Below are 16,318 nucleotides of genomic sequence, written 5' to 3'. Positions count from 1 at the left end.
TTCACTGTATCTCTAAGGGCCTAATCTATGTCATTTATTTTACTTAAAATTGGTATCACCAGATCATTGTATTACCATTATTTAATAATCATACATTAAAAAACATTGTTAAACCCACTAACTCAGTGACTACAACATGACAGAGGTTGTGAAAACACCTGCATAAATGATCACAAATTACCAATTCCAGTGTAGATCATATTACACTGTTTGTGTAGAACATAAGCAATGTGATTATAAAGCAGTGTGGGGAAATCAGCCGTGAAAAGCAGCAGCCAGCAGATTATATGACAGCGCGAGTCAGCCTCCTGCCGAGTATCTTTATGCAATCTGCCTCTACTTAGTATCAGGTGGAGCAATGTCAGCAGGGTTTTTTTTATTATTTACCAAGATAAAGAGCACATTGGACGCCACTGGCAAATTTTGCCCTCCTTAATAACTCATCTATGATAAAAAAAAAATGCCCTGTCATACTTGGAGTGCAGGGTACGTAAACTTTTTATGATATTAAAAAAAGCCAGACAACATTGTGGTAACTGCAAAGGAAATGTGGGCCAAACCTAGACCGACACACTGTTTTGCCTCCAGGTAAAATGACACATTCAGAAGAAATATGGCTGTCAGTGGACCTTGTTGTTAAGCCAGAGAGCAAACACTGGTGTCCAGTGAGCTGATATTATGGATGAAAGTTAGTCACTGTGTGCTGACTGACAACCTTTCAGTTTCCATGTAGACCCAAATCCAAAGAATCTAATCGTGACTGATTTCCACTGTTGTTTGTCCTTTTTCACTGACGTTTCATTGCATTTGAAGGCCTACCATATCATTACTGAGTGAGAAGTTACATATGAGGCCTGATATATTTTTGGTGTGATGACGCCAATGGAAGCGCATGCTTGTTTTGTAATCACACAGATATGTCATTCAATAACATTTTAGATTGCCAGTGATTTTACACACAGTATGCTAAAACGCTAAGCTTTACCAGTCTGTGTTCACCTTGTATTTTGTATTTTGCTGGTTTTTCTGTGGTTTTATAGCATCTTGCTGACATGAAATAAGCCAGAAATGTTCCCAAAAGACTTCCAATTCACTTCCACCCCCTCCACAAACACTCTAAACACCTCCACTGTGCCTACACTTACAGTGCACTCACATTTACAGCCTCACTCAGCAAAGGACAAACAGCATCAATCCGACTGAATGAAAAGCTGAAAAAAAAAAAACAACAGTAAAAAGTGATGAGCGGATATAAAATGAGATTTACATGAAAAGCCTGAGACACCTTAGTGGAATGAAATTTGGTTTTATGCAGCGTCATGTAGCACACACAACAGGATGAGTTTCCTGTGGACCCAGCGCAAATGCAACAACCATTAAATGAAGTTAGGAAATGACAGAAGCTTTATAGCAATATGTCCTTGGATTTCTGGCTTCTGTGAGTCATCTATGACCTTGTGTCCTTACACACCACAGTGAGGCAGACTGGATAATTGAGGGTGGGAAAAGTCACTGAAATGCGTGTGATTTTTAACATTGTTTTATACCTCGGCCAGAAAGACAGCTATGTTTGCAAGCTCTGCCAAAAGCAAAAGTATGGTTAATCACCAGCCAGATTTTAAAATGAACTGCCATCATTATCCGATTATATTACATAAGCTCTGGTTTTGGAAAGCTCAAAATGTTCATTAAATACTGGCAATAAAAACAGTCCCTTATGTAGGAAAATGCTGCAAAAACAGTTCTTTGCAAAGGGATATATTCATCCAGTACGTCTGAACTACAACAAAACTTTTGTTGAGAGGCAATGTGGAAAATTAAATTGTATTGTGACAAAAATGATCAAATATTATACTGAAAAATACAGCACCAATCACTGTCTGATTGAAACATCAACACAAGTGGTAAAACTTCACCTTTGATACCAACTACAATAAAACTGAAAATAGAAGAAGTAAGATGTAAGATTTATTTACATAGCACTTTTGACAGATAAAAATCATAAAGTGCTTCACAATAAAACCAGAAATAAAAATAAAATAATAATATAAAACAAATTTTATTAAAATCAAATAAAGATTATTAAAATCTCGTCTGTATAGAAATGTCAATGGGGTCACGGGATTTTTTTTTTTTACTATTCCCATGAAATTATGAGCCTGCCAATGGGGAAAAATGTTTAGCTCCACAAACATGAAATATTCATTCACAATTAAGAAAAAAGAACCTGGAACAGATCCAACACACATAAATCATGTGTGCAAAGGCTTTTTGCTCTCTCACACGTTTGTTTTAACAACAACTTGGCCATGAAGGCCATGAAGGCAATCATATGGAACGAAAAGCACAGAAAGGTTCCTCCAGCAGCTGGGAGACAGCTGACCTACTTGACTGCAGACGGAAGTATGGACAGGAAACACAAACAGGCTGGGGTCAATGATTTTGTACTGAAACTGCTATTTCCCCCCAAAAAGATATAGACTTGGTAAAATAACCTTTAAAGCAATCCCAGCCCTCATTTTTAGGGCCAATATAAATAATAAGTCAGTTTCCTCTCAACCCATCACATGATGGTTGAATAAAATAAGTTGATGCAGGAATAGAAACACCCTATATCAATAATATTATACAAGAACAGAGGACTCATGTCATCAAGCTCCGTTCTTTTTAAAGAAGTCTTTCTTTTTTTTTTTTTTTTTTTTTTTTTTTTTTTTTTAACCTGTCCCGTTTGGTTCTTTTGCCATCAGAATTATTGTCTAAAGGCGAAGAAAGATGCCCAACGGATTTACTTTACCAAATTGACCATCCCAGCCTTGCCGTAATGGTCCATTTGATTCACCTTTTATTGTTTATTTTATTTTCACTTGCTGAATACGGGACAGACTTGACTGGTGGAAAGAAAGGGAGAAAGAAAGAGGAAAGAAAACAGCTGAGAAGAGGGACGGGGAAAAAGGGCAAAACCAAAACCAACAGAATAAGCAGACAAAAAATACATATATCGATCATCTGGATCACCTATTGAGAAAGAAAAAAGAAAGCAAGCAGAAGAAAACGGGAGTAATAAACAAGATCACAATGATCTATGGGAATATGACAGTAAATACTAAATATTAAACATTATTGTGCAGCACGTGAGATCGACAGCACACAGTGTGCTTTGAGGTAGGAGCCCAAAAGGGTGTAGTTTGTGTGTGATCACCCGTGTGTGCACCTGTGAGCATGAACGCGCTTGTTTTTAAAAGGTTCCTTCATGTAATGATCTGCTAGAGGGTGTGGGGGGCCACTGCCCCGACCTCCAGGGCATGACGCAGGTATGGAGGAGATCAAAACTCCAGACATCCAGAGGCCCCCAGAACACAAGAGACCAAGGAAGACCAACAGAGGGGCAGCCACGCCACTATCCCAGAAAGAGCTGAGGAGAGTCCCAGATGAGGGGTCACTCAGCAGCCACGGAGCAGAAGCCGGGGGGGGGTTGCAGTGACGTGCCCGTGAGCTCCACCGGCAGCCAGCTGTGCCTGAGTGACCGAGCCCCGGCCGAGAGGCCAAGGGCACCCCATCCCCAGTGGCCCGAGCGAGCCCCAGGCTCCAGGCCCCGATAAGCAGCCGCCAAGGAGTGAGCCGGTGGGTACCTGGGCGCCCACCCCGGACACAAAGAACCACCAACGCACCGATGTCTGAGGCGCCCGCCACCGGCAGGGGAAGTGGTGGGGAGATGGGCCCAAACCTTGGAGGGCCTGAGATGTCCCCAGAGAGGTGGCGTCTGATACCCAACCTGACATATAGACACAGACAAACAGGCACACACAGATACAAACATCTATTCCCACCCTCATGCTCTCATATACAATTACTCAACACTCACCCAACGTGGAGACAGACATAGAGAGACACTGTACACACAATCACACCCCCAAGCGTACTCTAAGCCCCGGGTCTAGGTACCCTTGCCCCTGGAGGGGGAAACTGCGCCCAGACCCAGGTGGTGTTACCCTTTTCCCTGTGGTGGGGAGAAGCAGACTGCCCCGACTCCGCAGCAGCAGGGAGGCCCCACATTCCAGACCCCAGTCGGACGGCCAACTCCTCCTCCTAGCCCCCCCGCTCCAGCAGGCCGCAGAGAACGGGGGTGTAGGAAGACTCCAAACCTCCCTCCACCTGCTCATATGTAGTGTTGATGTATGTGTGTTCTAAGGTGCATTTAAAACCCAGGAGGGCATGGAGCTACCTGCCAGAGCAGCAGGTAAGCGTATAGCCCCTCCTGCTAGCCCTCAATGTCTACGTGTATTTAAAATTGAGAGGTGGGCAACGACGCCAGGGGTGAGGTGTACACCCTGATGGTAATTTGGAATCCGTGTAGCGTGCCCACCCCCAAGATCCTATATGTATGTGTAATGAGAGTGTGAGTAATGTGAATGTCTAAGTTGAAGTTAAAGAAGTCTCTCTTTTCTTTGCTCACAAAGTCTTTACACCTTTTCTTTGTACCATTTTCTGAGCGAAACACTTCTTTCTTAGTTTGATTTTCTTACTCAAGTGTCTTTTAAGTTTCCCTTGATCTCACATCAATCAGAGAAGATAAGTTTTGAAAGCAGGCAGTGTTTATTGAGGACCACAATAAGTACAATTCTGACATAAAAGCTGCTTTTGTTGATAATCTTCCTCCAACCGTGACGTTTTGTGGAAAAGCCAACTGCTCATGACGCTCATGTCATCTGCTGACCCTAATGTGCTCCATTCGCTGTGGATTTATTGGAAGAACATGAAAAATCATAATGAGAAATCTGATACAAAGTATTCACTGAACAGAGACGGTGAGGCAGACGCTTTTTGTCTTTACAGCAGAATGCTTTACTGATGATTTGAGCATGATGCACGAAAACAAAAACCATTGCAAATTATGCTCAAGCTCCCTTCTAGTGTGCACACTGGCTTCAGGGTAATAGATGTTCTGGTGAGCAAAGTCTCAATAAATTTACATAACCGGTTCACATCTAAATCTGTAAACAGAATGTCATTACATATGCTTGCTTTAGTAAAATGTGATGCCAACATCTGAGATGCCAACAGAGATGTCCAAAGTTCTTCCTGTTAAAAGGGAGTTCTTCCTTTCCACTGTCACCAAGTGCTCACTCATGTGAGATCATCTTATTGTGGGTGTTTTCTCCCTAATTTTGTAGAGTCTTTACATTTCAATATAAAGTGAGGCGACTGAATTGGTGCTATGTGAACAAAAGTTATATGAATTGCTGGGCTTCGCAGCAGTGAGTTTAATCAAATTAATAGCTGTCTGTGCAGGTTCTTTGTCATCCAGGTCATGACAGTCAACTGGGCAAGAACTCCAGAAACCTCTTAGATGCGAGGCGAAACATCTTCAGAAATCTAAAGAAGTCCAGCTGCCTTCTTTTTGAGCTCAAGAAAATTAAACGCTTCCATCTGCACAAATCATCTCATCAGTTTCTTGAGGTTTTTTCCTCAACTGATATGATCAGTGCACAGAGCAAACTACAACAAAGAGCACAAAGAGGAGCGTTCTTCATGTTTAGTTAAACCCCCCCAAAAGTGCCAGAATGTCAAACCACGAGTGTGGGCATGTTTCCAGTCTTTGGCAGAAAGTTATCTATGATTTCATGTGACTAAGCAGCATGCATTTTAATGAAAAAATATCAAAACAACCAAAGCCAATGAAACTTTCTTTTTAATGGCACTGTTAAATGAGAGAAGACTGTTTAAAATGCCCAGGTCATCAAGTTATTGGTTTTTTGCATGGGTTTTAATAGAGGTGGATCAAAACATTCCACTGGCATAAACAAACATTTGGATTTGTATTGAACTGACATGAATATGTATAAGCTAGTCACAAAAAGACAAGCACTCAGCACTACGTACATCTTTCATTACACATAATTAGCATCTAGTGCGTAGTTCTGTGAAAGGATGCTAGCAGGCAAAAATATACCAGAAGAAATTAAAAAGCATTTTATCCCAGCATCTACATATCATCTGTGTATCCTAAAGGGGACCTATTACTGCTTTGCTAGCCACAGGTGCCGTTACTCTGGTGGGTGTTCATGTTAAAAGCATCAAGTTTCCAATGAGGTTAGCATCGGTGCAAGTAAGGAAAAGCGAGAATGCACTAAACACTCCATTTTTACCAACTCTTTGATCTGTATGATGTCAGAGAGTGCAAATACTTAATATGGTCATTGCAGGCACACAGGAAGTTGGCTCGTTCACTCAGATAACGTATGAAATTAGGTGCCGCACCAAGGTTCGGTATTTTGAACTGTGAATCATATTCAGACATATTCTAGTAGAGTTGGTGAATAAAACTGCAAATGATTGAAGCAGGACAGTGACACTGAGAAAGTGGTGATTTTATACAGTTTATAAATGCTAAAAATATAATAAAAATATAATTGCTAAAAATTAATACAAGTTTTCAAGTAATTAATGACAAGCTGAAATAAAAACTGTTTATTTTTGGAACATTAAAACATTTTCTACAACTTAAATCTTGCTTGACATGCTTCTGAAGATAAGCTTTAAAACAGGGGTGTCCAACTCCAGTCCTCAAGAGCTACTGTCCTGCAGCTTTTAGATGCATCCTTGTCCCGACACACCTGAATCAAATGAATGGCTTGTTATCAGGCCTTTGCCAAACTTGATAGCGTGCTGAAGAGGTAATCCAAGCATTTGATTCAGCTGTGTTTGAGTAGGGTTGCATGTAAAAGCTGCAGGACAGTAGCTCTGAAGGACTGGAGTTGGACACCCCTGCTCTAAAAATATGAACAGAATGGTGGCATACCACTTATAAAACATAGTGATCAATGTTGCTGCTCAGCTCTCATCCTTCCTTAGGCTCCTATAGATTTCCGCTTTTCCTTATACTGCATTCTGTCATATCCATGCTGTTGCAATTGTGGATGTTTATATTAAACATGGGCAAAGTTTCAAATAATGAGGCCAATGTGTGCACAAGTAGCCCCTACAGAATTCTCCATACACCTGATGCAAACTCCTCTGATCTGGCTTGTCTATGACCAACGATGAACTTGGGAGGTGGCAGAAGGGTCCAATGTAAATGAAATGATGATTATTATGAAATGAATCATGCAGAGCTACCCTACCAGAATTTTGATTAACATATGGACTTGTCAGTGATATATTAATATTGAATATTGGTTCATTATTAACCAACACTGAACCAATATTACTCAGTCTTCAGTGCCTACAACAATCTACACTAGCAATGTTTGGCAAGATGCACGTGTGCAGCTACTTTTCTCATTCGTGTATCAGTGAAATATTGAACAAATACATATTGTAAAAAAAGAGCACCCATGTAGGCTTTTAACCTTTTTAAAAACCAGAGTGGATTTCACAGTATTTTTGCATTTACATAACAGTGGCATGGCACATACCTACACAATACATGCAAAATAATGACAACCTAATAAAACAGTAATTTTGACTCCAAGTCACTGTCCTGTGTTTATGTGTTCGCCAGTGCCCACGACTCAGGGTGTATTTTTGAGCTTTTTTGGGTGCAGTGGAGTGCCCTGTTGTGAATCACATCACACTGACTCACGAGTGCAGGACGGTGCAGTTAAATATTGATAAGCCTTTTACAATGAAGGCCACAGAGAGACCACGCAATGGCTCAGAAATCCATTTTGTGTGAATCTGAGAAACATCCAGAATGCAAAGTGAATCCATAACCGTCGAGGTCACTCAACATAATCTGTCCTTTCCACTTACCATGTATCTTTTTATGAACTCCTTTTGTCCTTCTCATTCAGTGAGATTGTACAGAATCTGGTCTCCAATACAAATTCATACACAGTCTCAGAGTGCCCCTTTGTGGTCGAGCAAGTGAACATCCTCTTCTAACAGACTGGATCAACAGTCTGCTTGTACAGCACGACTTCCATTCAACCTGAAACGTAAACTGCTCATCCCTCTTAAGCCTCCACACCCCACTTAGTGGAGAAAAGTATGCCAAGGCCATAGCAGCGAACACCAGAACTTCCATTAACCCAGATGCCAGGCTGCTGTGGGGCTGGGCTGTGCAGGAGCCCCTCACTGCCTTTTGCTGTCCAGGATGGCCCTCCAATCATCTGACCATGAGAGGAGCCGTCTCTGGGGGAGGCTGAGGGGCAGGTGCTTGTTGTGGCAGGCACTGAACAGGATGTGCTCCCACGCTGGATTTGGCTCCACACCTGTCCAAGTCACAGAAATATAAAGATTATTAAAGTGGCAGCTCCCTGTATTTAAGTGTGTGAAGGATACAAATTGTCCTGACAGACCGTAGGAACGCTGCAGCAGCTGCCTCATGAGGTGGCAATCAAAGCATTGAAAATGGATGCAAATAATTATAACACCCACACCGAGTTTCACAAACATTATTATGCAAAAGTCCTCTTTAAAGATTTTGCTTTGTTTTTCATTCTTCATTTGTTTTTCTGTTCTTTCGGTGATTTAAAAAAAGAAAAATAGTTATCATCCCTGATCTGCTCAGATCAGAGAACTACTGTATTTTCCTACTGAATTAACTGCAGCAGCAATAATTTACACAACTCAAGCCGACTAACTTTGAGATCTACTCATAAGCTAAATACTCAGCATTTCAAGAGGGTTTTTTTATTTAGGCAAATCTGCACTCGCAGCCAGCATCAGACATTAGTGTGTATCTGCACATTATTACGTAAAAACATCTTTGCACTCTGGAACTCTGTTTGAAAAAATTACTAATGTACAAATGTGTTCTTTTGATAACAAAAAAGTAATGAAAAGCTGAGCGTCACACCAAAGCATGTGCACATTTGGAAAGTTGCAGCTGTTTTAGCATGATGGTTACATTTTGAATAAAAATGTAGATATCAGATTGGATGTAATCAGGTGTGAAAACATTTTATTCTAGCAATCTAATGCAATATTACTGCTGCTGTCTTTAGCATGACAGGGGGTAAAGCATAAACTGTGTATAGAAAATGAACAATGGCAACATAATGTTCATTCATCAGTTCATTTTGGAGTCTGCATTTTATAGCACCAGTGTTGGCATGTTTTTGGCTCAGATTTAGACTCAGCTAACACTGGTTTCTTTACCAAGCTGCATCCGAAGACACCTGCTAATTTAAGCACTATATCACAGACTAATAAAATGCTTGAATTTTACTGGACCTGGAATGCAAACTTCTTGGATGGTATGTTGCGCACAACTATCATTATCTGTCACCTTTATGAAATATCCTCCAAAAGGCTACAGACAACTGCCTATGTTGGCCAACCAACTTGGCATAGCCCCGAATTTTAAGTCCCAACAAAATCTAGATGGGTAAGTACAAATTTTTTCATGGTAAACTGATGAGAGACCAGTGTGTGAGGTAAGCTGCAGGCACTGCTTTCACTGCTCGGAGATCAGTTATGATCAGCGCTTTATGTGGAAACCCAGCTAGCATGATCAATGACCTTCAGTGGTATAGTCTCTGCTCACCTGTCAGCGCATGAAAACAACTGGGAAAGGATTTTAGGACTAGGAAAACAAGGAAGGACTGTCTTTGGAGGACACCAATGTTCACATTTTGGATGAAGAAAGGGTTTAAGAGAGGAATAAAGGAGGCCATCTAGACCCACTGTAAACAGCTGTCATTGAACAGAGGCGGTGGCTTATGGCACCAACTATCAGCCACCTACGGTCCCGAGTTCTTTTCCCAATTGTTTCAACCACTCACACCTTGCCTTAGGTGACCTCAATCGCTCACATAATGGTGGGGTGGGGTAACAACCCTCAGGACCACCCTTACTGGAAGAGCTCGCTACCAATTATTCTAGAACTGAAGAAGCCTCTTGGATGAGATTTGAAATGTCTTCAAAACCTAAAGAAGTCTAGTTGGCTTCTTTTCAGCTCTCAGGACTACCATTCTTTGTGTGACCATATTTAAGTCCAGCAAGATTATCCTGGATCCAAGTCCACTATCACTCATGCTTGCGTGGATTCTCTCCAGGTACTTCAGCTTCAGGCTAATTGGGGATTCTCTGGGCATTAGTGTGTTTTTCCCCTCATTATTTGTTAGCATCTATCTTTATTTTTATGAACGACAACATGGCCTTGATTACCCAGAATGCACTGCGATTGCAGCGCTCTACTGAAATTTGCAAAATGAAATGAAGCAAGCTACAAATAAGTAGTTTGAATGCCTTTTTTTTTTTGCTAAAGTTATTGTTCAAAAATGTTGGTTTTATTTCATGAAGCCATAGAGGCTGAACCGGAGCAGATCACTTCACAGACCAAAAATAACCAAAAAAAGATTTTTAAAGCACTAATATTAAAATAAAAGAATCGTGAAACACACAAAAGTGCACCCACACAAAGTTCCACGGAGGCCTCACCTAGAATGTCAGGCTTGTCGTCTATCAGGAGGTCGCCGGTGATTAACGTCTTGTCTCGGGTCAGAATGACCTGTTCCAGGAAGTCACGGCCCAGATGCTTCTCCACCCAGGCATACTAGACAAAAACACACACACACACACACAGCAGATGAGATCTCATCAGCAAAGAGTGGAACACATTAATCATTTCCACAGAAAAATGGATATTTGTTATTGATTTGCAGTAGGCCTACCTTCTCATGTGGGCAGTGTTTATAATGTTTTATAGGGCTGGTGCAAATAAAGACATCTGTGCTGCAGAAACAAAGGGAAACAAACAGACCAGAGTGGAAAAGTTACAAACACACAGTATTAATATTTACCTTCCAGCTGCTTAGGCCTGAACTTTTATGACAGGAATTCATGTGGGGGAGGTTCCCAGTAAACATGAAATCACGTGTATGGTGCATTACCCTGATAGGAGAACGTGCACATTCAGGCACTGGTGGCTAAAGAAAGCCATTCACTTTTAGCAGTAGAAGAAATGTAAGCGAAGTTCATAGCTTTTGATATTTTTAGATGTTATTCACGTGCATTCTCCTCCGAGACTGCTCCCAGAAAAAAATAAAAAAGTAGTCACAGCCTATGTCACACTGATTCAGATCACACTTATTAAAATATCATCAAAAACTACACGTGACCGTCCCTGAGTAAGACTCAGGGTGATGTGTTTTAAATCATTTATTAGAAAGAGGGGAAAAAAAAATACTGAAAATATCACAGCATGGGGCCATCTGAGTCGTGAGGCTGAGTGAATGGGAGAACAGCGTGGTGCTGGCGCGCTCAAAGACAGGCTGTGTGGTGATACAACATGGAGGCCAGGTGTCTGTAATTGTCCCTATGGCCTGCTGCTGTCACTGACTGCAGTGCACAAATAGATCATAGAGAGAAGACAGACAAACAGACCATCACATTCACTACTGATGCCAGGCCTAGGAGGCTTTACAGCAGCCTCGACGCTTGATGCCTTCAGGCACAGCCCTGAGTGGCAAGTTGTCTCTGTTTTGGCAGCGTTGAGGACCCAATACACAATCACTGTTTTAATATGTGTAAAAAAATATATAAAATGTGCTCCAAACATAAATATCTAATTCACGTGTATGTTATAGAATCTAGTCTTGCTGGCTTTTGTGAGCGACTGGAATGAGCAACAGGGGCTTTCAGACTTGATTTATTTGGTCAGGTTCAGACAAAACAGAAAAAAAAACTCCATCAAAAGGAGTTGTTCACAATCTGTCTCAAAAATCACCGACAGAATAAAAGATGGATGTACAGTATTGTGCAAAAGTCTTGAGCCAATCCTAATTTATATTTTGCTTCCATGGAAGCTAAAAAAAGTGCAGTAAAGTCAGTTGAATCTTAGAAAAATGTCAAAGATTGCTCAGCTTAACAAGCATAAAACATTATTTTTTGTCACCAAAAGGTGATTGACAAAGAGCTATTAGCCAAAAACTTGCCTTGTTTCAGCATGGTGTGGAGTGTGTCCTTAAGAATTTGAGGAAATTGAACAGGTGAATGACAAAAGAAGAACAGGAGACGAACAGTATCTGAAAGTCATATCTTTAAGAACTAGGTTAAAAAAAAGAATCAAGCAAAGAGCTGAAAACAGATCAGAGAGATGTATCTTGAGTTAATCTACTGTTCGATAAAGCCTTGTCAGAAATTGTGTCAGTGGAAGGATGACTGTCAAGAAGCTGTGCTTAAGAAAGGGAAACAGAGAGAAAAGGCTGAGGTATCCCAAACTACATAAGAAGTAGACTGAAAATCAGTGGCGACAGGTCTGATGGAGTGATGAATCCAAATTTCTTTTTTTTTTTTTTGTTCATATCGTGAGTCTCTACAGCTGCCTATAAAACATGGTGGAGGCAATGTCATGGTTTGGGGCTCGATTTTAACCAGTAAAGTTGGGGATGTTGTCAAAATTGGTGGAATTATGAACACAAAAAGCACACAACACTGGCTGTATTGAAGAACGAAGCCGGTCATACCAAATATTGACTTTCAAGCTCATTAGAATTACCTTATATACTGTATACTGTGATTCTTCCCTCTGCTCCCTTTAAGGGTTCCCTGTCTAACCCAACCCCTGGCATCCTTTTCTGTCACACCAACCCTCTACATGTCCTCCTTCGCTACATCGATAAATCTTCTGTGTGTGTTCCCCTTTTCCTTCTGCCCAGTAGCTCAATTTTCAATATCCTTTGTCGCCGCACCCATTTCCCATTTTCATAGGAGAGTGTGAAGAAATGAGTGGTGGCTCATGGCTTTTGCATAACACTGTAGCTTCTGGGTCTGAAAAGGGACGCCAATACCAAGTGTCTTAAACATGCATTCTTTTTAATGACCATCAGGGGGTGATAGGTGCAGGTGTAAAGAAAGTCTATGGGAAAACAGCCCTCTGACTTGTCCCCGGTAAACACTTTGGTGATGTGTTTAGGAGCATAGTCACTCATTACAGGCTTCCCACCTCCCAGGTTTTCTTTTAAACTGGGCTGAGCAGGCCATTGCTGCTTTGCTGGTTTGCGGGGCTTTTGTATGAAAACAGAGCCTTAAAATCCAGCCAGCTAAATGTAGAGATAAAGTGAACTAAACAGGGTGAAACTGTGTGGAAAATGATAAACCACAAAGCCTGGCATTATTTTGCAAAGTTAAATACATATTAACTCAAAACACCATTTCCCCCACCTCCCTACTGACCAAAGTGCTACATGCAAATATCTAATCATGCACATTTTTCTCCCATTATGCTGATTTAAGCCACTTGTGATACAACAAGAACTCCTCTCACTCTCTTTTGTTTATGTGAGATAAATGCACTGCAACTTCCAAGACCTACTCATTCATCTCGGCCATCTCCTTGACCGCCTCCACTCCTCCTGGCAGCGGGTCCAAGTCTATGAAGAAACCTTTGGACTCCCAGATGCTGATAGCTTTTTCCTGGAGTTTAAAAAAAGGAAACAAAACACATGCATACAGCTTATCTGCAACCGTGTATATTAATCAGGTGCATGTACAGTACGTGTATCCACGTGAGTGTTCATGAGCCCTGAGGAAGTAAAGTCCAAAAGGCCAACTTCTGTGGACATGATTACAAGGTAGCACTTTACTTCTTGCTTGGAGTAGGTGAATTAAGACACTGAAGGAAACACATAATCAAATGGAGTAGTGAGTGAACTGCTCAACACTTCACATTACAGTGAACCACAAGGAAATCGAGGTTGAGTCATTCATCCACACAAACCAATTCAAGAATGTGCGTCCATGGCTGTGTCTACACATGAAGCGGGGACACCAGCCCCTTAAAAGTCCCCCAATGCTGATTAATGGTACTGAGCTAGAGCGCTGTCAATCTCACAATCCCCAGAGCCATAGGATGAGAGCAAGGATAATGCCTGATTTAGATGTCTGCGGGAAATCTACACTGTAACTGTAAACTCCTGTGCCATAACCTTCCATGCCATATCGTCTGACCCGACATGTAGTTACATTTCTCGGGTTACGTGGAAGGTTGTGGAGTACGATTAAACTATTTATTGTTTCTTTTTAACCAGAAACATTTAAAGGTATTTCCAGTTTCAGTTATACTATGATGTAGATTTGCCGCAGAAGTCTAAATCAGGCATGAGACCAGTAGTAGACTGTAATGTAGTACATGTGATTATTCTGCTTCCACTGTAAAAATTCCAGCATTTAATTTCCATTCATATTATGTTACTTTCTTCTAATTTTCACTATATTCTGGAAGAAAATATTGTTCGACCATGCAATAGTCCAATACTTACTAAGAAGATTAGAAGGTACTGAAAAAGTGGGGCCGTCTTTTGGGTTTGTTTTTTTTTTCTTCAAAATTCTGACAAAAAAAATACATTTTTTCCCAGTGGCCATAATCCTCTTCCATAAATACTCCTGTACCACCCTACTGAAAAAGTCCCAGCCCAGAGCAGTCAGAAACTTGACTGTTAACCATATGTAAATGAGACAGGCTTTCTCGATTTGGGTTTTTTATTTTTGTTTTTTACAAGTTTTAATTCAAAAGATTAAGTTGAATTTCAGCCACTATATTTAGTGCCTCTGTCACTCACACAAAGGTCACTCCTCAGCTGCCCGTACTGCGTTGACACCCAAAACCCTCTCCTGTCCTCCAGGGTGATGTAGGGCTCCGTCGGGTACCTGGCCCGATACTTCTTCAGGAATCCCCCCTCGAAGTCCGCCAGGACTCCGTCCATGTCCACCAGGACCCGCAGTCTCTTCCCGGAACGAGAGGTGAACGACATGTTTGCGCAAATCCTCTTAATGGGATCTCGGAGCAAAGTTTTCCCTCTTCCTAGTAGGCGTGTTGCACTAAGCAGCAACATTTTTCACGCCCTCAGTCACTGCCCTCTCCAAACAGTCAGCAGAAACAGCTTGTAAAGTCGGCATGGGACTTACACAAACAAAAATAATTCCAAGCACTGGAGCTAAACCCCTTTCAGTACTCGTTTTCGACACTGTTATTTGTCCCTTGTGAATTTTTGTCCAACTTTTCACATTCTGAGCGGTAGATGAGCTAACAGACGCTGGCTAGCTGACAGGCTAGCACCACAGCAGCCGCAGCGGGCAGTTCAACTGTGACCTGCCTGCGGCCACAATACCGGAAACTCTTTGTATCGGTTGTCAGTGTGTATTAGCCGGCCGGCATCCAATGCCTGCCTTTCTAAAATTCCACAGCATATGAGATAAACAGCATATGCTGTTAGAGCTGTCTGAGGTGAAACGAGAAGTAAACAACTGGAGCTGCCGCTGCACCAAAGGGAGAAGTGCTCAGCTGTAAGAACAAACTGTACTACGAGCCCGTGCGCAACAAAGATCTTGCACGACCAAGATGGTTCACTCCTCAGCTGTTTTCAGGAGCCATGTACAGTGAAAAATATAAAAATTTACAACAATGCAAAGGTTTTACCACCACAATAATCATACACGCAACGTGTGTGATTATTTATTGGCTAAAGAACCGTCGTTAGTTAGGTTCATTGCAATTTATGCACAGTCATCTCTTTATGCCCAAATGTGACAGCTTATTCTGAATGATGGATAGGTAGAGGGGCAAAACATTTAGCATCAGACAGGGGAGCTTCCAGAGATCCATCACTTGTACATAACATACGTTTGTGTGTGTGTGTGTGTGTGTGTGAGAGAGAGAGAGAGACAGAAAAAGATGCTGGAGAAAGACTTAGATGTGGTGACTCTAAAGGCACCAACCAGAAGAGGAAAAAGATGAAGATATATTTGATGATGGGTCAAATTATGTTGAAATATCAGTAACTAACTACAGGTTACATGGATTTTTGAGTAATAAAAAATGTAATCTGTATGCTTTGGTGCAACTTACCCTAACCCCATTTACACACTGAAGAGATTGCACATATAAATAAATAAATAAGACAAAGATACCATGTAAAACGTAAAAAACTAAGAGCAAAACTTAGAGTAACTGGTATTTTAAAGATATCAACTTTATTCAAATTTAAACAAAAACTTGATTCAAATCATATATAAATGTAATCATATTTTTCAATGTATCAATGTCATAATATTTTCCGTTTCCCAAAGAAGCAGCACTATAGTGGTCCTGTAAAAGTAGTTAGCAAGAGGTCTCACTCCATAAAACATCTACGTTAATAACTCCGGTGTGTACGTCACTTCCTTTATTTCCTAGTTCTCAAAGAGAGAAGTAGAAGTCCGTTTTAAATAAACACACACAAACACACACACACACACACACATATGTGTGTATATATATATATATATATATATATATATATATATATATATATATATATATATATATATATATATATATATATATATATATATATATATATATATATATATATATATATATATATATATATAT

General features: G+C 40.9%; 1 protein-coding gene across 1 annotated transcript; it reads right to left on the bottom strand.

Annotated features, from left to right (window-relative positions):
- Positions 1–5,671: 5,671 nt before the first annotated feature.
- LOC116330205 (5'(3')-deoxyribonucleotidase, mitochondrial) lies at positions 5,672–15,264 on the bottom strand. The gene is made up of 5 exons (XM_031752443.2): positions 14,508–15,264; positions 13,262–13,362; positions 10,620–10,680; positions 10,387–10,501; positions 5,672–8,213 (listed from the first exon to the last, which is right to left on the bottom strand). The coding sequence occupies exons 1-5, from the start codon at positions 14,778–14,780 to the stop codon at positions 8,074–8,076; spliced, it is 690 nt and encodes a 229-aa protein (XP_031608303.1). The 5' UTR covers positions 14,781–15,264; the 3' UTR covers positions 5,672–8,073.
- Positions 15,265–16,318: the final 1,054 nt, after the last annotated feature.

Source organism: Oreochromis aureus, linkage group 8 (genome assembly GCF_013358895.1).
Source record: "Oreochromis aureus strain Israel breed Guangdong linkage group 8, ZZ_aureus, whole genome shotgun sequence".
Taxonomy (NCBI): Eukaryota; Metazoa; Chordata; class Actinopteri; order Cichliformes; family Cichlidae; genus Oreochromis; species Oreochromis aureus.
The sequence above is the reverse complement of the archived record's forward strand: the minus strand, read 5'-3'. Positions and strand labels throughout refer to the sequence as shown.

What these genes read in the sequence shown, in the direction of transcription:
- LOC116330205 (XM_031752443.2), bottom strand. Translation starts at nt 14,780, where the DNA reads ATGTTGCTGCTTAGTGCAACACGCCTACTAGGAAGAGGGAAAACTTTG. An exon ending in AGCTGAGGAGTGACCTTTGT is followed by an intron (nt 13,363 to 14,507) that starts GTGAGTGACAGA and finishes TTTAAACTCCAG; the next exon opens with GAAAAAGCTATCAGCATCTG. An exon ending in AACACTGCCCACATGAGAAG is followed by an intron (nt 10,502 to 10,619) that starts GTAGGCCTACTG and finishes GTTTTTGTCTAG; the next exon opens with TATGCCTGGGTGGAGAAGCA.